This window comes from Trachurus japonicus, chromosome 15 (assembly GCF_045865225.1).
Source record: "Trachurus japonicus isolate A0001 chromosome 15, Traja_1.0".
In the NCBI taxonomy this organism is placed as follows: domain Eukaryota; kingdom Metazoa; phylum Chordata; class Actinopteri; order Carangiformes; family Carangidae; genus Trachurus; species Trachurus japonicus.
Window position 1 is genome coordinate 11,335,065 of NC_140921.1, and position 15,010 is coordinate 11,350,074.

At 41.6% G+C, this 15,010-nt stretch overlaps 1 protein-coding gene across 1 annotated transcript; it reads left to right on the forward strand.

Moving 5' to 3' along the window:
- The first annotated feature begins 1,998 nt into the window (after window positions 1-1,998).
- six2a (SIX homeobox 2a) lies at window positions 1,999-5,908 on the forward strand. Its single transcript, XM_085799580.1, has 2 exons — window positions 1,999-2,869; window positions 4,546-5,908. Exons 1-2 carry the CDS (start codon window positions 2,310-2,312, stop codon window positions 4,859-4,861), a joined length of 876 nt encoding a protein of 291 aa, XP_085655706.1. The 5' UTR covers window positions 1,999-2,309; the 3' UTR covers window positions 4,862-5,908.
- Window positions 5,909-15,010: the final 9,102 nt, after the last annotated feature.

The window sequence follows — 15,010 nt, forward strand, 5'->3', positions numbered from 1 at the left end:
TATTTGCATTAGTTAATTTTCTCTCAGCAATTTATATATATAAATATCAGTATATATATTTGTCAGCAGTTTAGCTCTAAGGGAAACAGGTCTGCCCGTGGAGACAGAAGGTGTGTGTGTGTGTGTGTGTGTGTGTGTGTGTGTGTGTGTGTGTGTGTGTGTGTGTGTGTGTGTGTGTGTGTGTGTGTGTGTGTGTGTGTGTGTGTGTGGTTTCAGGCAGCTGCAGTGTGTGGAGTGATGTGATACCTAGTGAGGGTGTAGCTGACAATCGTGTCTCTAATGAAGAGGTCCCTCTGGTGAGGCGATAGAAATCTACCGACATGGTCAATCTCTGGCCTCTGGCAGCGGTCAATAACGCACACGGCCGTCCGCGTGACACACGTCCCCGCGTGCACCTGACGACATTACATCCACAGCAGCTGAGTGTGATTTTTGTTGCCTCTTTTCTGTTAAGAGTCAGTCGCCAGGTGAAAACTCATCATCTCAACAAGTATCGCATCTCTGCTCCACAAAAACCTCATCACTCTAAAATCCATTCTCTCACTTTTTCCTACATCTCTCCCTTTGTTTCTCCCAATTATCATCATCTTCCACCTCGTCATCATCATCATGTTGAAATGATTACTCTGGAAGTGTCTTCCTTTCATCCGCTGATTCTGATGATCTCTGAGTTCATCCTCCTCCACCTCTGCATTAAACTTAAATGTTTTGCTCTCACCGCTGCTGCTGCTGCTGCTGCTGCTGCTTCACGCCGCTTCTCTCCTCTCCTCTTCTGTCCTCTCTCCTCCTCCGCTCCTCTGTCCAACAAACTGCCCGCCGCGCACCGACTCTTCATCCCACAGTCGGACGCACATGCACCTTCAGATTGTTCGCCATTCTGCTGCGCTCCTGCAGCCGCTCTCTCAGCCCCCATTAAGATATTCATCAGCACCTTTGCTGTCACACGCATCAGATAATAAACCTCATCATGGCAACGTTATTATGAGCCGCGGAGGGACACCTACTCTATGCAGAAAGATAACATTTATACCAGATTAGATCTTTAAATTATGTAAATTATGTAAACTTAATATAAACTACCACTTTAAACTGATAAACTCCCTTTGTGAATATTATGCGCATACTGTCTATACAGAACAGCGCAAAGTTATAATAATTATGATAAGATGCTTTATAACTTTATCTGTCAGGACTTCAAAGTTTAAAGCGATTTTATTTTTCTTATTACAGTAGCTGAGACAAGTATTCCCAATTACCTGAAAAAAACATACAAATATTTCTATTTACAAATGACTGTAACATTTTTTGCAATTTCTAATGATCAAAGATAAAATGTATCTAATTATATCCAAGCTAAAACAAACACAAATCTCCGACCTCGTAGATTTTTGTTTATATTTATTGGATTGTTTGCGTCATTGCGGGTTCGCGAGCTTTTAATTAAACGCTGCGTCATTTGTCACGGACAGCTGACGCTCTCTTCTCACTATGAAATGATAAACGTAACTAACTTTAAAGTTTCCGGGCGTTAGTGGAGCTCTTGATTGATGTGTGCGAGGTGCCAGGGGCCACTGAGGACTGAGGTACTGCAGCAGGCTCTGTGCGCTCTGGCGCCATCCTTCCCCCAGCTGCTGGATCAGCGCTGCTCTCCTCTACCACACTCCCCCCAGCTCTGCGCTCTTTGGCTGCCCGAGGTGTCTGTCAACGTGACGGGGAAAGAAAAAAAAACTCTTTTAGAAGAAAAATCTGAGCAATATTTCTATTGGTAGGCGGGCTGCTCGTGAAGGGAACAATCGGGTTGACTTTGCCAGGGAGCCACCTCAAAGCATATCGGGTTACTTTGAGTGACAGCGTAACCATGGCAAATAATTTGACTAAGGCTATTGTCTTATCCTCACCATCCCCGGGTCAAATAACCGACCAATCAGAGTTCATATAATCGCTTGTCTTGCCAGCTTAGAATAATATTATTAAAACGAGCCAGCGAGCCCGGTCTCCGGGAGTAGGTTATGTTGAAACGGCATAGAAAAGGTGGAGGAGGACGGTGGAAGGAGTAACAACTTTCTCTCTTTCTCACCAACTTTATGAGGAGTTGTCGCCTGGGGTTTGCATGGCTGAATGGACTTGAGTTTATCCCTCAGTACGCAGTTGGATATTACCTATCCGCGGTCAGCTCAAGGTTCAGCCTGCTCTTTTGGGGACCTTTTTTGCCGCTTATGGACTTAATGCGTTTTGATTTGATGTGAGACTGAGAGGGGAGACGTGGAAGTAAAGGCACAATATAATCTGCATTGGTTTACGTTGTCGCCATGTCCATGCTTCCGACGTTTGGTTTTACGCAGGAACAAGTGGCGTGTGTCTGCGAAGTCCTCCAGCAAGGGGGGAACATCGAGCGGCTGGGGCGCTTCCTCTGGTCGCTGCCGGCGTGCGAGCACCTCCACAAAAATGAGAGCGTTCTCAAAGCGAAAGCCGTCGTCGCCTTTCACCGGGGGAACTTCCGAGAGCTCTACAAGATCCTGGAGAGCCACCAGTTTTCTCCGCACAACCACCCGAAGCTGCAGCAGCTGTGGCTCAAAGCGCACTACATCGAGGCAGAGAAGCTGAGAGGCCGTCCGCTCGGCGCCGTGGGGAAGTACCGCGTCAGGAGAAAGTTCCCCCTGCCCCGCTCGATCTGGGACGGAGAGGAGACGAGCTACTGCTTCAAGGAGAAGAGCCGGAGCGTCCTGCGAGAGTGGTACACCCACAACCCGTATCCGTCTCCGCGGGAGAAAAGAGAGCTGGCCGAGGCCACGGGACTCACCACCACGCAGGTCAGCAACTGGTTCAAAAACCGACGGCAGAGAGACCGAGCGGCGGAGGCGAAGGAGAGGTAAGAGAAGACTCCTTTTACACCGAGAGCTATATACTTTCACTTTATTTTTGTTTTTGTTTTTATCATTATCATGATTATTATCAGGCAAAATCAGATACAGGTTCTGTTTAATAGCTACACAAATGTTGCTGAGTCACAAACAAACTCACCACTGAGCGCTCGTGCAACAGCTTGTTAATTCTGGCATTTTACTGCTTTGATCAACTATTAATATATTTCCAGCTCTTAACTATTCACCCCACTTCTATCCTGGCATCTGCGTCTATTTGTGGGGAAATAACCTTATGAGCAGCCACTTTCTCAGACCTGTAGCTGTAGTGATAGTACTTGTGATAATCGTGCAGGCCGTGCGTAAAAGTTGAAACAGAGAAAATGAAAGGGCTCGTTTTCAGGTAAATTACAAGGATATAAAAGCAGCATTTACTCCACTTTTATGTTTTAGTAATCACACTCTATTATAACTTGAAATTTGACTTCCACGTGAAGATGAGAGGGGCCAATACTTAAACCCTCCAGATCCTAACGTGCAAACGGTATAGATGTGGAGTAAAAGACATCTCGGGACACGTTTAAAAGTTGTTTTGCGGTGTGATTGGTGAGTCGGCCCTGTCTGTGTGTTTGTGTGTCTGTGTGTTTGTGCGTGTGTGTGTCCTCCATATCAGCCCGGCTGACATTTCATTCGGAGTCGTTTGTAGCTACGTTTCAAAGTTTGGAAATTACACAGGCAGCCGTGCAGAGAGGTCTGGGAGACGTGTTTTAGTCAGGTGTTCGCCGAGTTGGTGTCTTCTTTCACCCTCTGGCCACTAATTCGGGCTGAAAGCTCCACGTAAATCATGTCCTCCCACTAAGAAAAGCCTTACTCACCACTGCAAACATATGAACTGTGGCCCATACGCAACATACACGCGTTTAGCAATAATTAGAGCTGTCACTTATTCAGACATCTAAAGCCACTCTCGCCCACTGGGATATAGGCGCCTTTACCCACAAGTCCCTGCGGTTTCATTAATTTGCCATAAATACAAATGAGCAGCGCTCAGCAGACAAATAGATAACTAGTTTTCAGTGACTGTAACTTTGTCTCTGCTCTGCTGAGCTGAGCTGAGCTGAGCTGAGCGATGGCCTCTAATTATTTCAATGACTTCCTAATTGTTTGCACCTTGGTACACGTGCGCATGAACGCTTTACTGATTGATGCATTAATAAATCATTAGACTTTAATGAGGCTTATTGTGGCTATTGTAAATATAGCACAACCCAATTAGTATACCAGTGCACACACAGTAGCAAGGGCAATACTATTTTAGCACTGTGTGAGTGTGTGTGTAAGTGTTTGTAGGCCTAGGTGCGTCTTTTTAATAATTACCCTGTGTGTGTTTTGTTTTGTTGTCTCTTTTCTTCTCAAAATAATAACATTAAAACTAATTTGATTGGCCAACAAATATTTCCCTTTTATTTAATTTTCCTTCGCCTTCTGGTTTTTAATGAGTGTAATCTCGACTTGTAAAAAGTGAGGTTACAACTTGATCACATTTCTCACACACTCTTGCTGCAGGTAGTTGCAGCTGTGTGTGTGTGTATGTATGTGTGTGTTTAGCCTGTGTGTGTGAGTGTGTGTTACAAGTTTATCTGCACTGTGACCAGACTAACATGTGGCTGTTTTCTGTTCGCAGGGAAAACAACGAGAACTCCAACAGCAATAGTCACAACCCATTGACTTCTTCCATGAATGGAAATAAAACTCTATTGGGGAGCTCGGATGACGATAAAACGCCCTCGGGGACACCGGATCATCACACGTCTCCGAGTCCGGCTCTGCTGCTCGGCTCAAACTCCGGTTTACAGTCCCTGCACGGCCTGGCGCCCCCGCCGGGACCCAGCGCCATCCCGGTACCGAGCGGTCCAGACTCGGTGCACCATCACCACTCATTGCACCATGACACCATACTGAACCCTATGTCTTCTAATCTAGTGGACCTTGGCTCTTAAAAAAAAAGAAAGAAACGACACGAGGGGGACAAAGAGAGAGCAGCGTTTTTCTTTTCTTTTTCTTTCTTTTTTTTTTTTTTTTTGGAAAAAGTAATTTTCAAGGTGGCCCGAGACGAGGCTTTGAGCACTTGCGGCAAGGTGCGACGCAGACAGACTGGAACACTGCGAGAACAGCCACCGTAACAAATCATTTAGTCTCATTTCCAACCTTTAAACTCTTTTTAAAGCAAGTGGATAAAACCTGCCCGTGAACGCAGCACCTCCACTTCCACCAAAAACACAAACAAACTCACCTTTATCTTGTTTCAAGGAGTTTCTAGAAACAAGTGTCAAAGCAGAGCACTTAAAGAAATTTTCGGGAATACAGACCACCTTAAACCAGACGCCATTTTCTTGACCTTATTGACATCAGTTTTCTCAGATTCACTTGAGGACAATATAACAAATGATGAATAGATGTGAGATTACATGAGCTGTTCGGACGGAGCATTTTTTTTCTTTTCTTTTTTTTTTTGCAGTGGTGTTGCGGAGGAAAGGTGGATGTAGGTCGTTTTAGAAAACAAAGATAAAGAAGGGAAGAAAGGAAGAAGAAAAAAAGTATTTTACCGGAATGTAATAACGTAACATGTTATATTGTTGAAAACAATAACAATAAAATGTCTTAATTCTTTTTACAATTACCGTTGTTGTTTTAGGGGTTTAGATGTTATGAACAGACTCTATAGGCACCGAGCTACAGGTACCCCATCGCCTTTTTGTTTACATAGGGTTTTCCAAGAGAGCCATAAGCAATTACATTTTTTTTCGAGTGGGGGTGGGGTGGGGGTGATGGGGTATGATATTCTCAAGTGTCTTATAAGAGCCATGATAAGATGCAATATCTTAATCTCTTGATATTATTATAATTATTATAATTATAATTATTATTATTATTTGCTGCATTTTCATTTGGAGAGAGACTGCATGTAAACTTTGCGATAAATGATGAAACATAAAACGACTCACCTATAGTTTCATATACCCTTTACAATAAAAGAAAAAGAACTACATGGATTAAAAGCGAGAATTTCTTTCATTCTGAATGATTCTTGGCATTTTTCGTTCATGTGCGAGGTCGCCTCGGTATAACCTTTCTATTTTAAAAATGGGTCACACTGAAAAAAAAGAAAAAAGAAAAAATATATAAATGACAAATATCAATCTTTGCACCATCATGGGGAGCTTTACTGGAGACTGTGTGCATTTCCAGCATATTCTTTTGCACTTTTAAATTGTTATTTTTTAATGATTAGGTTTAATTTTATGTAAAAATGTAGGTGCAGCATATACTGAATATATAATGCACCTAAACTACAATTTTCTGTGGTTTCCGCGCGTCCACGGAGCCACCAGTTCCTTCATACCGTGGAGGAAATGTCTGATCAGATAGCATTACAAAAAAACCTGGGGCTCTTAGCCTCTGACACGTATGCCTGCTCCAAGAAAGGGGATATTGTGCTTTATGTGTGGGCAGTCTGCCGGCGTGCACGGGTCGATATCCCTGGATTATCCACCATCTAATCATAAATGCTGAGGGAGGGTCGTTAAGGTGGATACACTGCAACTATCTGTTTCTCCCCCATTCCACAGGTCACGACCAGACTAGTGGAAATATAGAAGAAAACAGGCAGTAGCCAGTGGACACCGATGTATTGTGCTTTACATTTATAGTTTTTTTTGTATTACTAAGGACTGAATTATATGCAAGTTTAGATGTTTTTTTGTTGTTGTTTTTTCCAAATTGATGATGGACTTTAAAGGTCAAAGTTCACCTAAGCTTTGCTGTTCAAGTGACGAAATGAAAAAAGGGAAGAGAAAAGAAAAAGACAAACATCAACCTTTGGTGAAGTGCTTTGTAAAAAAAAAAGAACAGCAGTCAGTCAGTCAGTCAGGAGAGTGACGCACTGGGCGTGTGGCCGCTACGTGCAGGCGAAGTTTGGCCGAAATGTAGACGTTGCTTTTCCAACCGGGAACCTTGATGTTTAAGTGATGACACCTTATCTCTCCGCGCTCCGCCGAGGAGAACAAAAGTGCCGTAGTGTTTGGCGGAGAGAGGGAGAGAGAGAGAGAGAAAACACAGAACTGGAAACGGGCGTTGAAAGAAGACACTTTGTTTGAACAGCCGTGGTGCACCCCCTCCTCCCCTCCTCCCCTCTACCCCCCAATCCACTCCACCCCCCACCCCTTCCAATATTGCAGATATGCATAATTATAAAGCATAATTCACAACCTCGGGTGGCTTTGTTAGTTTACAGACTGTTGTTGTTGTTCTGTTCAATCTGGTGCAGAACTATTTTCTTGATTTAAAGCTACACAGTGAGAGTAAATGCAGATTATGGTGGAGTAATAAATGCCCGGGCGGCTCTAATGGGAGTGCAAATAGTGAAGTGTCTCCCTGCAGCCGACTGTGAATGCGAAAGGGATCAGTCGCACCTTGTTGTGTAGTACTACGGGCCGCGGCTCCTGGCGCATGAAGGTCAATTACACAAGCAGCAGCCCAAAGCCCACACTTTCTAATTAACGAGGACTTCAGTGCATATGGGTCCACTCAAAACAAGCCTATAACGGCGGCTTGTGAGGAGACATAACACGGAATAGTTGGTCTCTCACCAAACCAACTCTGTAACCCCACAAAGAGCTGTGATTTTCGTCTCCCAGTGCTTTTTCACTCCCTCTTGTTTCCCATAAGGCTTGAAATGGGAACTGGTATTGTGAGTGGGTGGGTGGGTTGGTGGGTGGAAGGGGTGTGGGGTGGCTATTAGAGGTTTTTTTTGGGCAGAAGATGTGAGAAAAAAAAATCTGCCAGTGTAGTGTTGAAGAAAGGGTCTAAGTAGGCGCGCACTGATTGGACAGGCTGGTTTGATTCCTGTCTAATGGGAATAATGGCCGCGCCGTGAACGCAGCAGAGGCGTCAGGGTAAACAGTTAGACAGGTGCGAACTCGTCGTGGTTTCTCGCTCGGATTCATCTGCAGGCTTTTTTTTTTTTTTTTTTTTTCCCAAAATCGCCTGTCAGTTCAGCACGGGGTGAGGATGTTGCGGATATTAAACATCAAGTGCGGAGGCAGACAGTGTTGTACAGAGCAGCACTCCGCCCCCGGACAGAAGTCATGAAGCAGTCAGCAGCGGTTTGAGCTTGTTGAGCGTCACGTCCAGTCACTTGTAGCTACAGCTCGTCAGGTAAACGGAAGAGAGTTGTTCTGACCTGGGATCTGTGTTTTATTCCATCACTGACAGGTCCTGAGTTATTCCTGTCGTGATTAGGGTGCGTGCACGCGCAATTATAAACACAACATGCACAATTTGAGGCCCCATTAAATACAGACATTAATCTGTTAATGACTATAAACCGTTCTTAAAAACATTTTTATCACCCTGTTTTAATTATATCTCATAGGTAGCCAAACTAAACAATATTATTTTTTCCATTTAAAAATATGTATTCAACCCTAACCTTTGCAAAAACAGCAGCGAAAGAAATCACAATTTTTTCATGTTCAGGCAAAATAAATTTAATTTCAACCTTTCTGAGCTTTAGTTGTATTTATAATACTGAAAGTATAACGTTTTCTTTCCTCTTATTTTGTATTTTCTCTTCCTTTTTATATTGATATTAATATATTTTCTTTCTGCTGCAGTTGTTTGCAGTCGTCCGGTCGTTTACTCATTAACCTGCGAAAAAAAGTAAAGCTGAAATGAAAAAAAGAGACGGAATGAAATATGGCATTTATAAACTCATATTACAGAAGAAAAAAACATCAGGATCGTTATCAATCGGCATTTGAATACGAACATTTCTCGGTAATATAATTTGGTAAAGGCCCGTCATGTGTGGATTACTAAGTAAGAAGCTTTTCGTTAAAGAGTTATTAAGCAAAACGAAAGGAGTGCAGGAAAACTACCTGTTACTTCATTTGAGCAGTGAGAGTGATCAGAGGGGAAGCTGCCGTCATTTAAGACTTGGAGTTAGGTTGAAGTGTGATTTTACACAAGAGGGTAATGTGTGAATGGACGCGTAGTGAAGATGTTCAGCTTCACTTTCAAAGCACATCAACGGAATGAACTGAGAAAACCACAGACGATTGATGAAGCAAAAAGAAGAAAAAAAAAGATCACGACCAGCAGTGACTGACGTCTCCATCTAGATCACTGTAAAACATAGTATAGCTACAAAGAGCTGCAGAAAAAAAGTACAAAGCTGAAAAAAAATCTAAAAAAAAAAAAAAAATTGGTGTATTTTTTAAAATTATTTTTAACTGTACAAAATGTATTTTTTTGACTTCCTAAATTTCTCTCAGCTCAGTGTATAAACAGTCTTTTTACTTATGTGATGCACAGAAATAAAAAACAACAACAAAACCTAGATTCACTCCCAGCAGCAGACAGACAGTCATTTGACCTGGGGCTGTTTTAAGTGATGTTAACACTGTCAGGTACAGTGATGATAGTTACAATGTGACACATTATTGGTCCCAGTGGGAAAATTCTCCTTTCACTTAGACCCCACTCAGGGAGGTCAGAGGTCAGACTTTTTATAGCAGCAGCCTCAGAGCTGGAGGGAGATTCACTATTTTTGCTAAAGGAAACATCAGCAGATTTTAAGGATTGAACCCAGGACCTGCAGGTCATGGATGATAGGAGAGACTATCCCCGCATTTCACAGACAAGCTTCACCGGTAGAACGGTGCACAACAAACTTTCTGCTTTCTGAAACAAACGATGGCACCGATTGTGAACAGTTAACGACTCACAGCACTTGTTGCTTGAAGAGATTTGTGGCTGAGGCGGGTCAGTAAAACAGCTGGGATTAACATTACTTATATACTGTGACTGCAAAGTGGAAAGTGAGTCAGCTGACACAGAGGGGCATCACCTGTTGCACTGTCACTAAATGCTCACTTTCTTTTACTGCGGGCTTCCATACAAATACAAAAAAGTTTGTACCAATTTATCTAAACCTTTATAAATGAAGATATGAGCTTCTACATTAAAAAAAAGAAGCATATTTTAATATCTCATTATAACACACAGCAGTCCCAGTGTGTTTATCATATTCATTTTCATTGGATCTGAATCGTGCATAAGCTTCAGTTAACAGTTAGTGGGTTAACTCCTCCCTCTCCTCTGGCTGCAGGTAACAGCAGGCTGTTCATAAACACAGATGAAACCATCAGGTGAAATGAGAATAACATGTTTTATTCTGAAATTCCTCTTTGATAATGCAAAAACCATGAGTGGATTTAATGTAAGAGCTGCAGCTGTACTGCCAGGGGAAGCAGAAACTGCACAGTAAACAGTTTGATCTAAAGGTAGAAATACCAAAAATACACTTTAACTTCCAAATGTAATATTTTTACCAAAACAGTGTGTGATTTATTTGAGTGAGTACGGTTCATGCATTAATAAATAATTGGTTTTTGTGTATTTTTCTACTACACAGTTGTACAGATTGGTATTAATGTCATCTTTAAAACATGACTTAAATTTTAACCAAAGCTTTCCACTGATTCAAGTATAAACACATTTCTCGAGGTGGTGGAAAATGCCTGCAGAGTCGCAGGGTTTTGGGACTGGACCTTTCTTATATTATAAATTCAAATAGGAGTGAAAATGGCTCACAGACCGTCTGGTTTTGGCCGATACAGTCACACAGAGAGTCGGTGCAGGGCCAGTGTTTACAGGCATACATGAACAGATGAAACCGTGCCCATGTCCAAGCCAAGAACTATGAGGAACACCCACACAGACAGAAGAATCAAATCAAAGTTCATCAGTATGATGGTGGTTTGTGCTCTACTCAGATCTTCCCTCTCAGAGCCTCCCCCCAAAATCAACCCCATGTTTGAGAGTAAAGCTCAGACACATGCCGGCCTCGGAATAAAATATAAACTCTGAAGCCGAAACGTAAATCACAGGTTCAGGCTGCAGGACCTGGTCGACCAGGTGATCATTTATAACCTGTAATCACTCCAAACCTGACAGACAGGTCATTTGCAGTAATGGATTAAACCAACACTGCAACAAAATGAAAGATATCAGTGTTTTCTGATGTCTTAATGGTTGTTTACGTCAGTCATTTTTATAAATAAAGTTGTCAACAAATTCAATAATGATCAGCAAGTATGTTATTGGTAAAAATAAAAGTAATTTATTTATTCCAGAATTACACTTATGATCTTTAAATGGTTTACTTGGGCTAATCTATAGTGTGACCCTATTGTTAATAACAGCAAATAAAAAAACAACCATTGACAACATGGTGAAATCTCAGAGTCCTGTTGGAAATGGACCAAATATTTTGCTTTCACAACACAAGCATGTCTGACATGTTGAGCCCCTTCTGTTGGTTTCTGTTCAATTTTACAGCACATGGAGGTCAGACACAGTGGTATGTTTATTGATGAGCACATTGATTTCACCCTCTCCTCGGCCATTATGCATTTTTTGGTGTATCAGGTGTGTCCCATAAAACAGGATAAAACAGTAGGGGGTTCGGGGAGCGAAGACGGGGAGGGTGGGTTGGGGTTGGGGTTGGGGTTGGGGGTGCATGGTGTAGAGTTACGGTCAAAAAAGAGAGCGAGGGAGAGAGAGAAGGAGAGGGATGGCCAGGGGAGTACGAGCATTAATGCACTCCCCGTGTGCTGGACGCGTACGGTTACAAAACACACACTCACACACACACACAAGCACACTGCGGGTGCCCTTTGCTCGAGTGAAAGGTCACCTGGCAGAGCGAGTCCTGAGACACGGAGAGACATATCAACAAATGAAGAGTTCAGTGAGAGTGAAACATTCGACTTCTCTGGCTTCAGTTTAACACATTTAATTCAAACAGTGCAGCAATTAAAACATGAAATACCTAACATACAGTTAGAGCACACTGTAAAGTAGTTGGACACACATATACAGTTGAGAATTGAGAAATTATAAATTCCCCTGTGAAGACATATTTTTATGGCCATATTTTACTATATTTTCATTTCATTCATTATCTGTTTATACACCAACCCAACGTGGTTACAGGTGCCCACAGAAGGAGTTATAGCTGTTGACAGATACATTAATTAACACTTTGGTTTTTCTTACAACCAAGTGTTTATATGCTGCTAAATAGAGGCGTTTGAAGTGAAGTTTTTAGCAGCGAGGGCCATGTAGATGTTTTTTAGGAGCCTCCAGTGTGTGTGTGTGTTTGAGCATGTGATGGCGTAAAAGGTGAAGAGGAAAGAGCTTTTGTATCTGTGAGTGTGTGTGGATGTGGGGGGAGTGGAGGTGGGTGGGTGGGTGTATACATGGGGATAGGAAAGGCTCACCTGGGCTTTCTCCCCTGCTGTAAATTCCTAGATGGGAGACAGACACGGGCTATTCTGATCGCATTAGGTTCACTCCGATGGCTTTTCCAGCTATTGTCACTTGACACCGTTCCATTAAATCTGTCCACCGTAAAGATTAACTACACCATTCTTTATGCTTTCACTGGGTGTTCACTCTGAACGCCAAAGGGCAGGTTAAATCATGCACAAGATTTTCATAGCGCGCTGTATTTTACGCTCAGCCTATCTCCACTTTTACTTGATGTTATATCAACTAGCAGTGCAGAGTGACACCCAGATAAATTATGGTAAAAACTAGTCCATTCATCAGTTTAGTCACCCTTTCATTACTGTTAGTAGCATCTGATGTTACAGTAACATACACACATGAAGATGTAGAATTTATTAAGCAACAGTTTGTGGGTTATGTTTTTTTTTATTTTGATAGTCAATATTTCATGAATTAAATACTATTTTTTGTCAATGCAACAACATGATTCACATACACTGTTATATACATTTAGATATACATTTCTATGGGAGGAATGCTCCTCCAGATCTGGTTAATGATGACGGTGCTGTTAACATCAATTCCACCAGTGGATTGTCGACTGTGTAACACGTACAGTTCTGCTTTATAGATTCCTGATATCTTTAGATTTGATTGGATCAGACTCACTGTCACTGACACATCACGTTTCTCTGTGGCTGTTTCATTTGTTTAGTTTAACAGTCCCAGTAGTTGATTCCAGTGTGACACCGAAGAGGTCTCCAGGGGTTTCATTGTTAGTTGGTAACGTGTGCATGTGATTAGATTCTATTCAGGCTCATTAACAAGGTGCTGAGTTTTTCTTCTTTAAGACAAATTAAATGGTTAGTATAGTTGTATCAGATGGAAATCCATTTTTATATAACAATCTGTCCTCTTCATGCAAAATTACTGTATCCCAGCTAAATGTATGATACATTATGTCAGATATGTTGCATAAATTCTGTACATTATTAATGCAGCTTGCAGATATTTCAGTTTAAACACAATTTTGTCTTACCTATTTTATTAAGCTTTATGTTGTATCTTTTTTTCAGTCTTTCTGTGTTGTCATTGTGTTTTTAACTTTACATTGTGTAAAGTTAAATACTTCTCTTTTCTGAATATATTCATGGTTGGTTTTAAACAATGACCCCTGAATCACCATGACACAACTTCCTTGAAGCTGTAGGCTGTTTGTTGTTTTAAGGAAGAAGCGTTTATGGAAATCACTCATATCCTGCCCTGGACTCGTCAGCTCCAGCCAGGACAGGAGAGCGTGAAGTGAATTTCCCTCTAATTTTATTATCAGTATTAAGTGTTGATTTTTCCACTCTTCCATTCTGTGTGAGTGTACGCAGTGCAGCTTCATCTGGTTCCAGCTAAACACACCAACCGGTTCAACCTTCAATCCTGCTGACTCAGCACCCGGTGCACTGTGTGTGTACGTGTGTGTGTGTGCATGTGTTTGCGTTCTGTCATCAGTGTTGTAATTTCATGCCATTTGTAGATCACAACTTTAATAACCCTCACAGTTAAGCGGGCAGTGACAGCTTAGCCACTTGTGTGTTGTGGCCTCTTCCCTGCACCTGAGATGGGAGGGCTGTAACCATAGCAACCATTATGTAAATGGAGAGGAAAAAAAGAAGAAGAGGTGATTACAGATGAATGCGTTTTCTTGATAAACATGAAGTGCCTCATATGATCCTATGGCAACAATAAACATCAAGTGACCTGACACATACGTAGATGCCCATGAAACCCAACTCCTCCTCACACACTGTACACACAGACTGTACACTGCCACATTGTGTTCACTGCACTTAGTGTGGTGTAGATTTGTTTAAAGAGTAACAAAACCTCAGAACAGACGTGATGAAAGTTAAGTATTTGGTTTTCTCCATAAATTATTGGAAGCCAGCAGAGTTCTGAGGAGAAAGGACTGACGAGACCGGTTTGAGTTCAATCTCTGCTTTCTCCTAGTGACCGGCACGTGGAACTGCACACATGCAAAGATGGGATGAAGAGAAGACAAGAGTGATAACAGGGATCAGCACAGGAAAGATAAAAGGTAATGGATGCTGAAGTGAAAATATAAAACACACTATATTAAAACATCACCATCAGACTTGTACAAAGAGATAAATGTAACAAATTATTAAATTAGTTATCTATTTCTCAATTCATTCCCCATTTTTAACAGTACACATGGTGGTCAGAAAATATCTGTTCATAACTAACACTAAGACAAATATGAAAACAGAAACTCCATCTTGAACAAAATGACAAACATTATAAAATGAACTAAAACCAATAGTTATAATAACATACATATACAGTAATAGATTTAAATCAAACAGTTTGGGGTAAACATATTAATAAGGTTAAGGTGTTACTAGTCACCTGCAGATAGAGTCAATGTCAGGCAGTGATGGATATTGTTGACCCATGGGTTATCATGGGTTATTATGATTAAATGATTAAATAAATATTACATTTTAAGTCATATTTAAAATGAGTACAGTAAAGATTAGAGCTCACATTGCGATTAAAAATATAAACAACTGAGGCGAGAAGCATCGAAGGATGACACATCGGTGTCCATATTATAATATAACATGTAAATATAACATTGGCATACTGAAATCACATCCACACTCATGACAACAAGACCACTTCAGCATTTTTGTTTACTAATGAAAGATGACTCAGCTTTATCTCTTCAACCTCCCCTGCATAGAGTTTGTTGTTGCCTGACAGAGAAGACAGATTAC